Source organism: Rhinopithecus bieti, unplaced genomic scaffold (genome assembly GCF_001698545.2).
Source record: "Rhinopithecus bieti isolate Rb0 unplaced genomic scaffold, ASM169854v2 scaffold_56174, whole genome shotgun sequence".
In the NCBI taxonomy this organism is placed as follows: domain Eukaryota; kingdom Metazoa; phylum Chordata; class Mammalia; order Primates; family Cercopithecidae; genus Rhinopithecus; species Rhinopithecus bieti.
Window position 1 is genome coordinate 3688035 of NW_016824749.1, and position 14926 is coordinate 3702960.

Here is a 14926-nt window from a genome sequence, read left to right on the forward strand (position 1 = left end):
AAAAAAAAAAAAAAGATGACATCATCGGCCATAGCTTTTAATTATGTTTATATTTACATTCAACCCTAAGATCAATAAATGTGGGGTACTTCACGTGAACTGTCTGAATTTGAAGATGGAAACTAGAAAAAGAAAATTAGCTTGGGAGATTTCACCACTGACATTTCTCAAAAAGGTTCATGGCTGAAGCACTTTTTAAAAATGTATGAGAAAGTCAGCATGACTAGAACAATCTGAGTCTTATTCAGACTGACATATTGTCTCAAATACTAATATCTACTAGTGTCTAGGATTTTGACGGAATTACTAATGAGACTAGAAAATACGTCAGAGTACAAAGTTATAAATGGCATGTTCCTAGATAATATATTCTTATATGTAATTAGTATGTGAGTACAAACACATGCTAATTATGTTTGTGTATCATTGATAAAATGACGGATTGTAAACATACATCAGGGTCTTCTGAGCAAAGCCTACAGAACCTTGGAGATGCTTTCAGCAAGGCAGCTTGGTGGATTTGACTTTTACTCTCTTTAAAATGTAAAGTGTTCAAAATTAAGTGATTTATTTGTTTGCATTTTTCTCAGTCTAGCATCTCACACTGTCAGACACACAGATAAATAGAATACTTGTTCCTCCAGTTTTCAAGCGATAAGTGGTGTGCTGAGACCATGAGTGCACCAATGGTTCCAGCGAGGTGGTTTCAAGATGTCATTTGGAATCTCTTCTTTAAAGTCAAAGTTGTCCTCTGGAAAGATTTAGGCACATACTGTGAACCTGGAAACAGCAAGCAAGAGTTAATTCTCATTAAAATGTTACAAAGGCAACTATTCAGAACGGCTGTTTTGTACATTCCATGCAAATACTTAAAAATATTTTATGAATACACTTTTGTATAAATTAGGAAATAGTCATATGCAAAAACTGCCAATTAGGGTCCTGAGAAAAGGAAGGGCGCTCCCCCAAAACCAAGTCGAGGTGCAGGCCGTGCGTCCTCCCAAGCTGGTGGATTTGCGAGAAGCTTCTATGCGGAGGCGAGTCCTGGCCCAGGAGGCTGAGGGAGCTCTACTTCCTGGCAGCTCTACTGCTTCCCAGGGGCAGGTGCAACGCCAGGTACTTTAAGGGATCCTTCCCACTACCTGGGATACCCCTTTGGCTCCTTTTTTTTTTTCTATCACAGAAATAATAAAAGTTGATAAGTTAGTAGTTCCCAGTGCTTTTTGACCTGGATGCAAAGCTAGCAAGGAGGTTATGTGCCTGCTTGTCAGAGAAAAAGAAAATAAACCCTCAGAAAGACAGGAAGATCCCTCTTATGGACCCTCGATCACTTTTGCAGATATAGAAATGACCTTTGACCATCAATAATAGCTGTCTCAGAGTTTCTGATAAGACCGCCTCCTCTGAAGCAGTGCATCTGGCCCTGACCCTGGGAGCCAGGCCGTGTTGGATGCCAGAAAGGCTGGGAGGAAGGCAGGAGTGTGGGTGTGACTGAAGGAGAAGGAAGACAGGAGCGTGGGCGTGACTGAAGGAAGGCAGCACCACACGCTGCATGGAACCAACATCTGGCCTGAGATCAGGTGCTACCAAGGCCTGGCTTTTGTGTGGGAATGTCTCCCGCACAGCTGTGCTACCGAGAAGGACCGCAGAAAGATGTCGTTCGTAGAATCACTGATCGAAATGATTCAGAAATTCTCTTATAAGGATCCTGCTTATGATAAGCTCCACGAAGACTTAGACAGAGTTAGAGGAAAATTGAAACAGTTTTGTTCATGACTCAAGATTCAGCCTGACCTCGAAATTAGTGCAGAAGCTTCTGGACTTTGATTTGGAGGACGACCGACGGATGAACAAAGACAAAACATCAAGGAACAAAGGTCCTTCTGTCCCTCTGTCCCTCCGTCCCTCCGTCCCTCTGTCCCTCTGTCCAGTGTTTAAAATGTGACTGAAGGCCAGACAGTGCTGGGAGATCCGGTGTTCAGTGGGGAAGGTTCCACTTGGGCAGGTGAAAGGGCCTCCTTCCCCAGGAGGTTTTCTGCCCCTTGGTGCCCCAGGGGTCTCTGCACACAGCCTGCCTGTTAGGGGCCCTGCCCGCTCTGCAGGCTCGGAGGCTGCTCACTGCTGGTCCCGAGGGCGTTGGCTTGGCCAGTCCTCTCCAGCAGCACAAGCCTGGCTGGTTCTAGGTGGGGGCTGGCCCTGGACAGGGTCACCCTACCTGGACTTGGATGCACAGTCTTGTTTTGTTTTTTAAATGAGACAGGGTTGACCTTCAATAGGCTCATGGGCGATCAGGATGAGTCCTTGGATATGTTGAGGCTTGTTATGCACCAGGCACCGTGTTACCTGCTCCATGTTTTATTTAATCTCTTCAGGAGTCCTTGAGTGAGGTGCTACTCCCATTTTACAGATACAGAAGCTGAGACCCGCAGGGAATGCCTGGTCTCACAGCACCCAGCAGCAGAGCTAGGACTTGCGTGCCAAGGCCTGTGTCTCTCACCACCACCAGGCATGGCCTCCTCCGGAATGCACAGGCCGGCACCTACAGCCCTGGGCATCTCGGCCCTCCCTTCCAGGCTGCACAGACCGTGCTGAGCCGCATGGAGCTCCAGAGAGTCCCCTGTGGCCAGTTTGCCTGTGCACCTGGTGGAAAGGAAGAAAAGCCAGCCTGATCCTGAGGGGGCCTGGACATACCCTTAGCACTCCCCAAATGGGGATGAGCTTTGCAGCCTTAAAAAATGGTTAAGGAGGGGAAATATTTTGAACCAAAGAACTAAATGTTAGCTTGTCATTATAGATGCAAAACCTCTTGGAGCTGTGCATTTGGTTGGCTGTGTTCTCCCTTCTAATAGCTCTTTTGTCTTGGGTCAGTAGTTAAGAGGCAGTGAGGTGCAGATGACTGGTGTAGCCCGTTCTCTGGGTCCTGCATGAGTTAAGCGGCCATATGTGACTGCAGTGTTAATGTACCTCCCGTGGGTGCCCCCAGAGTCCCTCCATACAGGCTCTACCCCCACCTCCTCTTCCAAAAAGCAGTGAGTGATACTCCAAAGGTGCCACCATGAATCCACTCTGGTTTTTAATTCATTCCCAAATGTCCTGGCAGATCGTGGTGTGCTGCCTAAGCTGGTGGCCAGAGAGGCGACTCCCCGTGTGAGCAGCGTGGTGGGCTGACGTTGACAGAGTGCTTAGGAGGACAGACACAGCTTTTCGTTTTTGAGGGACAAGACTTAGGCCTTTCTGCTCCCAAGCTCTAATCTGTGTGTAAGGCCGCGCGCGCCTCACCTGCAGCCTCACCTGGGGCCTGGGGACATCTGCATGGGGCACGCGCCTCATCGTACCGTCATCACAGCTCACACCTTTGAGCCACGTTCTCCCTACGTGGTGAGATCAGGGGCCTTGGCTGTGTTTTCCTTGGTGGATTTCTGTGTTTTGTAAGTTGTCTATTTTGATAATGTATTATTTTTATAATTGTAGAAGAAATGAATAGCGTATTTCAAAGCAAAAAGTTACTGATAAGAGAATACACTGACCTGGCATTTGGTCAATGATCAACAGTGAAGATTTAAAACAAATTCAGAACCCAATTCCCACTCCAGACCTCCACTGTGTGCCCAAACTACCTACTGGACGTCTCTGCTTGGGGTGCTACAGTCAGCAGCCCCAAAAGTGAACTCATCAGAACCCCTCCAGTTCCCTCTCTCAGCACCAGCCGCCGCTGGCCATCCACAGAATCGTCCGTCAGTCCTCACTCCCGCTCTCTCTTGCGATGGTCATCTCCTCCAGGAAGCCTCGGCACCCTCCAGCCACCTGACAGGGGAGTCAGGTGCTCCTGCTCACCCCCTCACAGCCTTTTCCAGCTTGCCTGCCAGGCTCAATGCTCCCTGAGGCACAGACAGAAACACCCCTGCTGTTTGAATCCCAGCCTTCGGCACAGACCTTGGCACAGAGTGAGTGCTTGATACCCCATCCATGACTGATAAGCTAACTCGGGCACCTACTTTCCCCCAAGCATCTACAATTGTGTTAAAAGCAACACCTGGGCCGGGCGCAGTAGCTCATGCCTGTAATCCCAGCACTTTGGGAGGCCGAGATGGGTGGATCACCTGAGGTCAGGAGTTTGAGACCAGCCTGGCCAATATGGTGAAACCTCATCTTTACTAAAAATACAAACATTAGCCAGGCATCGTGGCATGTGCCTGTAATCTCAGCTACTCAGGGAGGGCTGTGGCAGAAGAATCGCTTGAACCCACGAGGTGGAGGTTGCGGTGAGCTGAGATTGCACCATTGCCCTCCAGCCTGGACATCACAGCGAGGCTTCGTCTTCAGAAAAACAAAAGCAACACCTAACCATGTAGCGTGGCTGCTTCTTAGAGAAGGAGCTGTTGCCATGAGAATGACGGCTAACGCTGCTAAGGAACATACAATGTCCAGAAAAGCAACAAAAAGCACAGCAGCCCAGAGCTATTAGCACAGGAGCAAAATTTTAAAGAGCTGAGGAATCCATGACATCACTATACTACAGGGCGACAGAAGGGCTGATGAGAACAGATAGATCTGTATTACACAATGCTTACTTTTTACAAAATTTATTTTATTTATTATTATTATTATGTATTATTATTCATTTATTATTGAGACGGAGCTCGGCTCTGTGAAGCCGCCAAGGCTGGAGTGCAGGGCCGGATCTCAGCTCACTGCAAGCTCCGCCCTGCAACCGGCGTTCCCCCGCCATTACCTCTCAGCCTCCCGAGTAGCTGGGACCACAGGCGCCACCACCTCGCCTGGCTAGTTTTTTGTATTTTTAGTACAGATGGGGTTTCACTGTGTTAGCTGGGATGGTCTCGATCTCCTGACCTCGTGATCCGCCCGTCTCGGCCTCCCAAAGTACGAAATTTATTTTTAGGATTATATGTTTAAAATTCTCTGTAAAACAATAAATTATCCCTGAAATTTCAGATCATTTATAATACAAATGGTTCATACTTCATAATTTTTGAGCAATATATGCCCGGTATCTAGCTAGGTCCTTTTCACAGATTTCCAATAATTATTTTATCTACCCAGCTTCTTATAAAAGAGGAAGCCGAGGGCCAGAGAGGTTGGGACATTCCTAGGGTTGCACAGCTGGTGGCAGAGCAAGGGTGGAAATCCAATGTCAGACTCTAAAGCAGCACACCTCATGATGAGGCCATGCTACCACCTTGAAAAAGCGTGGGTGACTGTTCTGGAAGTGGAACCATCACCAGCCCGTATTCAAACTAGAATATCCTGCGAACAACACACCAGGCTGAGAATTCGTATTTCTCTGTAAAACCTTATGTTATAAAGTAATTAGCAAATCTGTGTTAATTTTCTCAGGCATTTTTATCATCAGATTTTCAAAGAGAATCTAAGATTAGAGTTCCACTTAGAAACAGAGCATGAAAACTCTATAGCAAACAAGGGACTGACTTCTCCCAAGACAGCATTCTTTCTAGAGTGAGGCCCCTAGTTCATGGAGAGCTTCTGGACATTTCCCCCTTCTTGACCTGACAGCAGGTGAGGGCATGCGTGTCTGTGCAGGTGCGCTCTGTGACCGAGGTTTCCGAGGGCAGGCCACAGGCCACAGACACTTGCTATTCCCTCCTACACGAGCGGAATAGGCTTATCAAGGTAGATAATCTTCCATTTCACTTTCCGAAACCTGAAATCTCACATATTACATCACTTTATTTATATATGGAGAAAGGCTGACCTGTCAAAATACTTTGACCTGTCCATGTGTGAGCAGCAAATTCCATTTGTGTCAGTGAAATTTTTCGAGGCGTATCTGACTGCTGGAAGAAAAATAAAATCAGGGACAAATTTCATTTTTTTCAAATGTTTTTCAAAATTAAAATTACAGTAAACAGAGAACCCACCCGGAACGTATGGGTTGTGCTGGGCCTTGACAGCTGTTCCAGGGTAGCGGTTCTTTCTCGAAGACGTGATCGTTCTATACCGTCAGGCACAGCACTCGACACACGGTTTTGTGGATGCCTTCCTCTGTACTAAATGAAGGATAATATGTTCTTGTTTAAAATAAATGCAATCCTTAAAAACATAAAAGAAGATCTTTACATGCTCAATCATTCACTCATTTATTTGGAAACTTTTAGTTAGACATTACTAAGGATCAGGTCTCCTAAGGATAAATACCTGATGAAATATATTTTGATTATGTAACTGCACTATTAAACCTGATAAAATGATAGTGTCATAATAGGGAAAGAGAGATATAAAACCTTAATAGAAATGTAATTCTGCATTTGTAAAGCAGCAGGCTTTTTAATGTGATGTTTGCCTTTTTTTTTTTTTTTCCTGAGACGGAGTCTCGCTCTGTCACCCAGGCTGGAGTGCAATGGCGTGATCTCGGCTCACTACAACCTCTGCTTCCTGGGGTCAAGCGATCCTCCTACCTCAGCCTCCTGAGTAGCTGGGATTACAGGCATGCGCCACCACGTCTGGGTAATTTTTTTGTATTTTTAGTAGAGATGAGGTTTCACTATGTTGGCCAGGCTGGTCTCGAACTCTTGCTCTCGTGATTCACCCACCTTGGCTTCCCAAAGTGCTGGGATTACAGGCGTGAGCCACTGCGTCCAGCCACCTTTTGTAAAATTATGTTATTCTAAGGTTAAACATGAACACTTTGCAACTCTTGCCTTCTGGGAATGGGTTCCAGTGCTGGGCTCAAGGTGGCACAGGGCATACAGGAGGAAACCTCACCCCAGGGAGGGTTTTTCTCTCACTATGTCTTTATATTCCTACAACTGGGGTCCTTCTGTGTTGTATAAAATGAATAGAGACAAGTTACTTGTGTGAGAGTGGAGGGAGGGGTGGCTGTAAACCTGGGGGCTGCCTGGCTCTGCATACGGACAGCAGCACACTCCCCAGACCTGTGCGACTGCCTGGCTGAGGGGAGCTTCACTGCAGAAGGTATCGCCTTCCACTGCAATAGACATGGCAGAGGTTAGCTGTAAAAATGAGACCTGATAAAAATGACCAGGGTCATCATTGACTGAGCTCATAATTTCACATCAGGAATTATTTAACACCTCTGAGTTCATTTGGTCCTTCCAACAATTCTTTAGAGGTAAGAATCATTAATTCCCTTGTATAGAGAACACTAAGGCTCAGGGAGATTAAAGTGACTTGTACCAAGTCATAGAAGAGAGTTTCTGTGGCAGGATCCGTGCGGACCTGCCTGTCTCCTGACCAAATCTCATGCTGTCTTCCTTGCTCCACTATCCTGTCAGAGATTTCCTTGACACCTGGAATTTCTGATTTAGTTCAAGACATGCTTTTATTTCACAAAACAGTGAATTAAGCCTCTCGCTCCCTGTAAATTCTCACAAGCCATTCATTTACTTTCTGGAAACAGATAATGAAGGCATTTGAATACAGCCACTCCGATCTTATGTTACTAGTTTCACTTGGAAGTGCCAAAGTTGTTTTTGTTTGTTTTCCAATACAGAACCTAAATGGTCCACTGAAATACAATGAAATCTGTCTTACAGACGCAAGGCGGCATCCAGGAACTGCCATATTCTGCTCCCTGGTCTCCACGCCTATCGGGGGGAACCTGCTCCGTGATGTCTGAACCAGCGGCGAAACCATGTGCTCCATGCCAGTCGGCCTGCAACACAGCATCATGTCACTGAGCACCCAGGTACATGGGTAACTGGCAAGTGACAGGAAATCTGCCAAGAGCTGTGACTTCTGTGTGATGGGCACACCGGAGGTCTTTCATTTCTGCTATTTGTGGTATTATCCTGATGCTCCCCAGGAAACTTATAGCACTCTGAAAACTGGGGGAAAATGTTATCTCGATACAGGTGGAAGACAGAGGATGGAGGGGAGAAGACGCAGAGCTGGTGTGTGTGGGGCCAGAGGGAAAGTGAGGCTGGCAGGTGAGAATTCTGGCAGGTGAGAATTCTGGCAGGTGAGAATTCTGGCAGGTGAGAATTCAGGCAGGTGAGAAGCCGGGGACACAGGTGAGGTAGCATCACCAAAGGGGGAGGGCACTGGCCCCCTGAAGCCACGGCTTCCCTCGTATGTGTAGAGCACAGCTATGCACACAGAAAAACAGGCTGTCTGTGGGACTACAATTCCACGTGTAGGGAAAGCAATTGGGAAGAATGGTCTAAAAGGGCTCCTCAGGGTGGCAATAATAAAAAGAAAGCTGAAAAATCACCCGCTCACAGGGAGGGAGGGGTCAGAACACAGAGGGATTTGCACAATTGGAGGCATCTGAATGTATCTCAGTAGGAAACATAAAGGGTTTCTATTTGATGAAAGTTTCTATTTGATGAAGGAGGAGAAGGTGTAACGGGGGGCCCAGGTAGGCTGGGGCAGGAGGAGAAAGCCTGCCATGTGCTGCTGACTGGCACTGTGTGCTGCTGACTGGCACCGTCTGCTGCTGACTGGCATGGGGGGAAGCGAGGCGGAGGAGGGAGAGGGATCTCGAAGGAATCAGCACAGCAGACGCAACACAGCTGGAAACATCAGTCCCAAACTGTGAAAGAAACAGGCACCAATTAAAAAGCTGAAAGGAGGTTTCCGACTGCATCTGGAAAAAGTCCGGGTGCCAGGTGAGTGTTGGCAGCCGCCCACTCCTGAGCCCAGCTCCTGATAACCGCTCCCCTGCAGGCCGGGGGTCCAGTGGGTGGTCTCTAAAGCCTGAGAGCACTGGTGGGTGTGTCCGGGTGGCCCTCTTCCTGGCGGGGATGACCTTTGGCAAGCTTAGCCTGTTTCCTCGTCTCAGATTTGGGGTAGTATGAGTCTCAGCCATAGAAAGGTTTATGGTGGGGAATAAATAAGATCATAAATATAATTCATTTACCTGGTGCTGATAACAAAGAAAGCGATCAATAAACATCAGCTGTTATTATCAATTTAAGTATTGGCCGACACTAGTAAGTTGGCTGGAGGGCAAGAGACAAACACCTTTCTAATGAGGCCATGATGGGATGTGCATCCCTGAGATGGAAAGCGTTCCTGAAACTCCCACATAGAGAGAAACCCATCCTTAAAGATAATCCGATAGGGACACAGTCCTTTTATTTTTATAGCATTTTATATACATTATTCTATTTAAACCTCCCCTTAAAAAGTATTAATTATGTAATTGAAAGGCATTAGCTAATTACTCATTGCACAGGTGAGACCACTGAACTCCACCCAAGGTCACCCCACCATCAGAGGCTCATTTCGCCTGTGTGACAGGGACACTGCCTGACCTTGTGTGCTAGTATGCAGCTAAGCAGACCACTGGAGCAAGCAGAACGTTAAATACTCAATGAACTCATTAGAAAAGCATCTGTGTAAAACTGGATAGAGGATGATTTCTCCGGGATGATCCATGAACCCTAACTGACAAGCGTCTAGGTCCTGCATGGCCTTTAGTTTACTATGAGAGAAACGAGACTCACAGTTTTGTTGCCCGAAGAACTTCGTCACTATAGATGTTGGGGGTTTTTAGTCTCTGTGAATCTGAAGCAAGAGAAGGCAGCCTCCAGGGCACCGGTGTTTGCTTTGCAGAAGGTGGTAATCCATGAGTGTCTGAGGCCCGTCCCAGTCTGTGCCGTGCGGAGGAGAGAGCACCTGCTCCTCCACCCGAGGCTTTGTCCTCCTTCTCATTCCTGGGAAGGAAATCCTGTGAGCTACTCAGCTGCAAGTGCTGGGATAACAGGGAACGCACCTGTCTGTGCTTAGCTGAGCACTGACTGTCTAGAACAGTCTGGCACCTAGAACACACTCCTAAGCACTGTTTGAATGAATGAAGAGACCCATCATTTCCATTTCTGTTTCAAAGAAGAATCATCCACAGGAAGAGAGCTAAGGTTTTCACTGTTAGTAATCAAACAGTCAAGCCCACAAGATTCAGAATTTCAGGACTACATTCCCCTTCCCCATCTCTCCCAACCAAATACACGGTAGTAACTGTCGTGTGGTTGGTACTGAAGGGTCTGTTTCTGCGTTTCCAAACGTGCTCAGGCACATCCGAAGCCTGGGATTCAGTGGGACCTTCGTGATCTCATGCCCCCTGCAATCTTCAGTGCTCCAGTGTTTGCAGCCCAGGGAAGAGGCTGGGTAACTACTACTGATTCTGATACATACTGCGTTCTGTCGGCAAAATAGGTAGGTCTCCGCTGAAGCGGTTTTGCTTGAATTGTCATGACGCCATTCATGTCACTACAAAAACTGTTGGAGAAGCGATGAATCTGAGAACAGTAAAAAAAAAAAAAATTACAAATGCCCAGTGCCGTTCCAATGACTGATGCTTGTCCGAAATCAGCAGGAAACACACAGCACACTCACCAGCTAACTGGAGGAAAAACTAATAAAGGGGAGATATTTTATAAAGATGTGGGCTGAGACATTAACAACGAACTGGTTAATTCCCCGATAGTAGGGACATTCAGCACACCTGGCCAAAAGTGGCCAGATGTGAGGGAGAGGTTCCTGCACCCGGAGAGGGTAGCTGCACGGGGTAGAAACGCCACCAGCCCAGGGTGACCTCGCAGGGAGGCGGCAGGGAGGCTGCAGGGAAGCAGAGCCGTGCTTCAGTCTCCCCCATGCTCTGAGATCCCAGAGGTTGGAGGGCAAGGAGCCCTGGTGTGCTCAATGTGTATCAGCCTCTGGTAACTCCAGGGTGAGGAAGGCAGAGAGAGAACCAGGAGCAGCACAGGCCGGGCATCACGGCTCCTCGCTAGCCTGCTTGCCCGGACCTCTCCTCTCCTCCCCTCCCCTCCATACTTGCCTGGGTTCTCTTCCCAGAAGCAGTGAGATGGCCTGGGCCCTCGAAAGCTTCCGTCTGAATCCCAGCTCTCACTGCTTCCTGATTTGTAATTCTTGAAAGCTTACTTTGTTCTTAGAGCTTTAATGGCCTCATCTTTACATTGGGGAAAAATCATACGTACTTCACAGAGCTATTGTGAGAATTAAATGAGATGACAGAAAGTGTGAGCTAAGGGCTAAGTAATTCTCAACTCCCTCTTCAGTCCTACAACATGACCAACTAGGATTTAAAATCTATTTACCTAGATGACAGGTTGACAGGTGCAGCAAACCACCATGGCACATGTATACCCGTGTAACAAACCTGCATATTCTGTACATGTATCCCAGAACTTACAGTAAAATTAAAATTTTTTTTAAAGAATAATATTTAGATTCAGGAGAACAGGATTTCTGGGACTGGAATTCTGTTCTAGTTCATGAACAGATGTGGCAACCACAGTCATATGCAGAGGAGTAACTTAAGAGCTTTCATAATTACCACTAGAACATCTTGAGTATTTCAAAACAGGCTCTATTTTACTGTTAACTTTGCTGTCCATTTATTTTTTTAACACTTATCCAAACAGAGTAATTATAAAACAAAACAGCTATTTTAAAACGCCTCAGCTTCTAGAATTTCTGTATTTTCCAGGTCTGTTTATTTTGCCTAATATTAAAAGGTTCATCCACTGCTCTTTTTGTGATATTCATGCTGCCTATGTTTTTAAAAGTGGGAAATACTGTATTGAATTTGTCAGAGCAGTTTAAAGGGACCAAAAAAATACAATAAGCAGGTAGCAATTCCACAAGTTTCTTTAGAACAGAAAAGGCACAGAAGACTTCTTGTAAAGCCCTCACACTAGAGAGTGAAGCAAGCCTCTGGGGCGCTCTGCTCTCCCCACTGCCCCCTGAAGCACGGATTCTGTTCAGGCCTGTGTCCTTTCAGTCTCACAAAGATCGATGGTTTAGGTGCTCCTGTGCCAGGTGCACAGTTTTGCTTTTGCTTTGAAGAGCCTCCCTTCCTTTCTCATCTTAACAAATCACACCTATCATTCAGGGTTTGGTTCATATCTTACCCTACTCTGTGAAAAGTATATTTTTCCTCTGACCCCCAGAGCACTTAGGATCCAAAACACATCTAATTATAAAATATACATAATCTAATTACAAAATATTACATCTAATTTTAAAATTACACAAAAATCTAATTACGAAAGATTATATATACTATTAATATATAATTAGCATCTGATTATAATAAGAGGTAACACTTATTGAACGCCCACTCTACACCACACACTATACAAAATGTTTTCTCTCCTTTAATTCTCACAGCTTCCTACCTCATAAATCAGGAAATTGAGGTTTTGAGAAACAGGGACTGATTTAAAATCATGGAGTATTAAATAAAGACGTCAAGCTCAGAACTAGTAGTCTATATATGCAAGCTTCACTCTGTCAGCTAGACTGCCTCCCATGTGGGGAGGTGTGCATGTGTGTGTGTGGTGTGGTGTGTGTGTGGTGTGTGGGAGAATGTGTGTTGTGTGTGAAGGTGTGTGTGTATGTGTGGGGTGTGTGGGTGTGTGGGGGGTGTGTGTGTGGTGTGTGTGGGGGGGTGAACATGTGCGGTGTGTTGTGGGCTGTGTATGCATGTGGTGTATGTGTGTGGTGTGTGTATAGTGTGTATGTGTTATGTGTGCACCTGTGGGGTGTGCATGGTGTGTGTGGTGTGTGTATTTGGTATGTGTTTGTATAGTGTGTGGTGTGTGTGTGGTGTATGGTTTGTGGTGTGTTTGTGTGGGGTGTGTGGTGTGTGTGTGTGGGGTGTGTGTAGTGTGAGTGGTGTGTGTGGTGTATGTGTGTAGTGTGTGTATGTGGTGTTTGGTGTGTGGTGTGTGTGGTGTATGGTGTGTGGTGTGTTTGTGTGGGGGGTGTGTGGTGGAATGTGTACAGTGTGTATGAGTGGTGTGTGTGGTGTGTGTGTGCATGGTTGTGTGTAGTATGTATGTGGTGTGTTTGGTGTGTAGTGTGGTGTGTTTGTGTGGGGTGTGTGGGGGGATGTGTGCAGTGTGTGTGTGGTATCTGGTGTGTCTAGTGTGTGTATGTGAGTGGTGTGTGGGGTGTGTATGTAGTATGTGTTTGGTGTGTGTGTGGTGTACGGTGTGTAGTGTGTTTGTGTGGGGTATGTGGGAGGGATGTATGCAGTGTGTATGAGTGGTGTGTGTGGTGTGTCTAGTGTATGTGTGGTGTGTGGTGTGTCTAGTGTATGTGAGTGGTGTGGTGTGTGTGTGGGTGTGGTGTGTCTATGTGGGTGTGGTGTGTGTGGTGTGTCTTGTGTGTGGTGTGGTGTGTGTGTGTGTGGTATGTGTGGTGTGTCTAGTGTGTGTGTGAGTGGTGTGGTGTGTGTGGTGTGTCTAGTGTGTGTGTGAGTGGTGTGGTGTGTGTGTGGGTGTGGTGTGTCTGTGTGGGTGTGGTGTGTGTGGTGTGTCTTGTGTGTGGTGTGGTGTGTGTGTGTGTGGTATGTGTGGTGTGTCTAGTGTGTGTGTGAGTGGTGTGGTGTGTGTGGTGTGTCTAGTGTGTGTGTGAGTGGTGTGGTGTGTGTGTGGGTGTGGTGTGTCTGTGTGGGTGTGGTGTGTGTGGTGTGTCTTGTGTGTGGTGTGGTGTGTGTGTGTGTGGTATGTGTGGTGTGTCTAGTGTGTGTGTGAGTGGTGTGGTGTGTGTGGTGTGTCTAGTGTGTGTGTGAGTGGTGTGGTGTGTGTGTGGGTGTGGTGTGTCTGTGTGTGTGTGGTGTGTCTAGTGTGTGTGTGGTGTGTGTGGTGTGTCTTGTGTGTGTGTGGTGTGGTGTGTGTGTGTGGTGTGTCTAGTGTGTGTGTGAGTGGTGTGGTGTGTGTGTGTGGTGTGTCTAGGGTGTGTGTGTGTGATGTGTATGTGTGGTGTGTCTAGTGTGTGTGTGAGTGGTGTGGGGGGTGTGTGTGTGGTGTGTATGTGGTATGTGTCTGGTGTGTGTGTGGTGTATGGTGTGTGGTGTGTTTGGGGTGTGTGGGGGGGATGTATGCAGTGTGTATGAGTGGTGTGTGTGGTGTGTCTAGTGTGTGTTGTGCATGGTGTGGTGTGTGTGGGGGGTGTGTGGTGTGTCTGTGCGTGAGTGGTGTGGTGTGTGTGAGTGGTGTGGTGTGTGTGTGTGGTGTGTCTAGTGTGTGAGTGGTGTGGTGTATGTGTGAGTGGCGTGGTGTGTGTGGTGTGTCTAGTGTGTGAGTGGTGTGGTGTGTGTGTGGTGTCTAGTGTGTGGGTGTGGTGTGGGTGTGGTGTGTCTATGTGTGAGTGGTGTGTGTGTATGTGGTGTGTGGTGTGTAGTGTGTGAGTGGTGTGGTGTGTAGTGTGTGAGTGGTGTGTGTGTGTGGTGTGTGTGGTGTGTCTATGTGTGTGTGAGTGGTGTGGTGTGTGTGTGTGGTGTGTGGTGTGTCTAGTGTGTGAGTGGTGTAGTGTGTGTGAGTGGCATGGTGTGTGTGGCGTGTCTAGTGTGCGTGTGTGTGAGTGGTGTGGTGTGTGTATGTGGTGTGTGGTGTGTCTAGTGTGTGAGTGGTGTAGGGTGTGTGTGTGTGGTGTGTCTAGTGTGTGAGTGGTGTAGGGTGTGTGTGTGTGGTGTGTGGTGTGTGAGTGGCGTGGTGTGTGTGGTGTGTCTAGTGTGTGTGTGAGTGGTGTGGTGTGTGTATGTGGTGTGTCTAGTGTGTGTGTGAGTGGTGTGGTGTATGTGGTGTGTGGTGTGTGTGTGAGTGGCGTGGTGTGTGTGGTGTGTCTAGTGTGTGAGTGGTGTGGTGTGTGTGTGGTGTCTAGTGTGTGGGTGTGGTGTGTGTGGTGTGGTGTGTGTGGTGTGTCTATGTGTGAGTGGTGTGTGTGTATGTGGTGTGTGGTGTGTAGTGTGTGAGTGGTGTGGTGTGTGTGTGGTGTGTCTAGTGTGTGTGTGTGAGTGGTGTGTGTCTAGTGTGTGAGTGGTGTAGTGTGTGTGTGAGTGGCATGGTGTGTGTAGTGTGTCTAGTGTGCGTGTGTGAGTGGTGTGGTGTGTGTGGTGTGTCTAGTGTGTGTGTGAGTGTGTGGTGGTGTAGGGTGTGTCTGTGTGGTGTGTGAGTGG

General features: G+C 47.3%; 1 protein-coding gene across 4 annotated transcripts in view; it reads right to left on the reverse strand.

Annotated features, from left to right (window-relative positions):
* Window positions 1-31: 31 nt before the first annotated feature.
* The window catches only part of FAM149A (family with sequence similarity 149 member A), a 72685-nt gene continuing 57790 nt past the window's right edge, over window positions 32-14926 (reverse strand). For 3 of the 4 annotated variants that reach the window (XM_017862644.1, XM_017862642.1, XM_017862645.1), the window contains 6 exons: window positions 10135-10238; window positions 9447-9656; window positions 7531-7651; window positions 5898-6026; window positions 5732-5813; window positions 32-780 (listed from right to left, as the gene is read on the reverse strand). In XM_017862644.1, coding sequence (XP_017718133.1) covers window positions 707-780; window positions 5732-5813; window positions 5898-6026; window positions 7531-7651; window positions 9447-9656; window positions 10135-10238 — 720 coding nt within the window. In that variant the 3' untranslated portion in view covers window positions 32-706. The remainder of the gene's footprint in view (window positions 781-5731; window positions 5814-5897; window positions 6027-7530; window positions 7652-9446; window positions 9657-10134; window positions 10239-14926) is intronic. The other variant, XM_017862643.1, reaches the window with a different exon arrangement.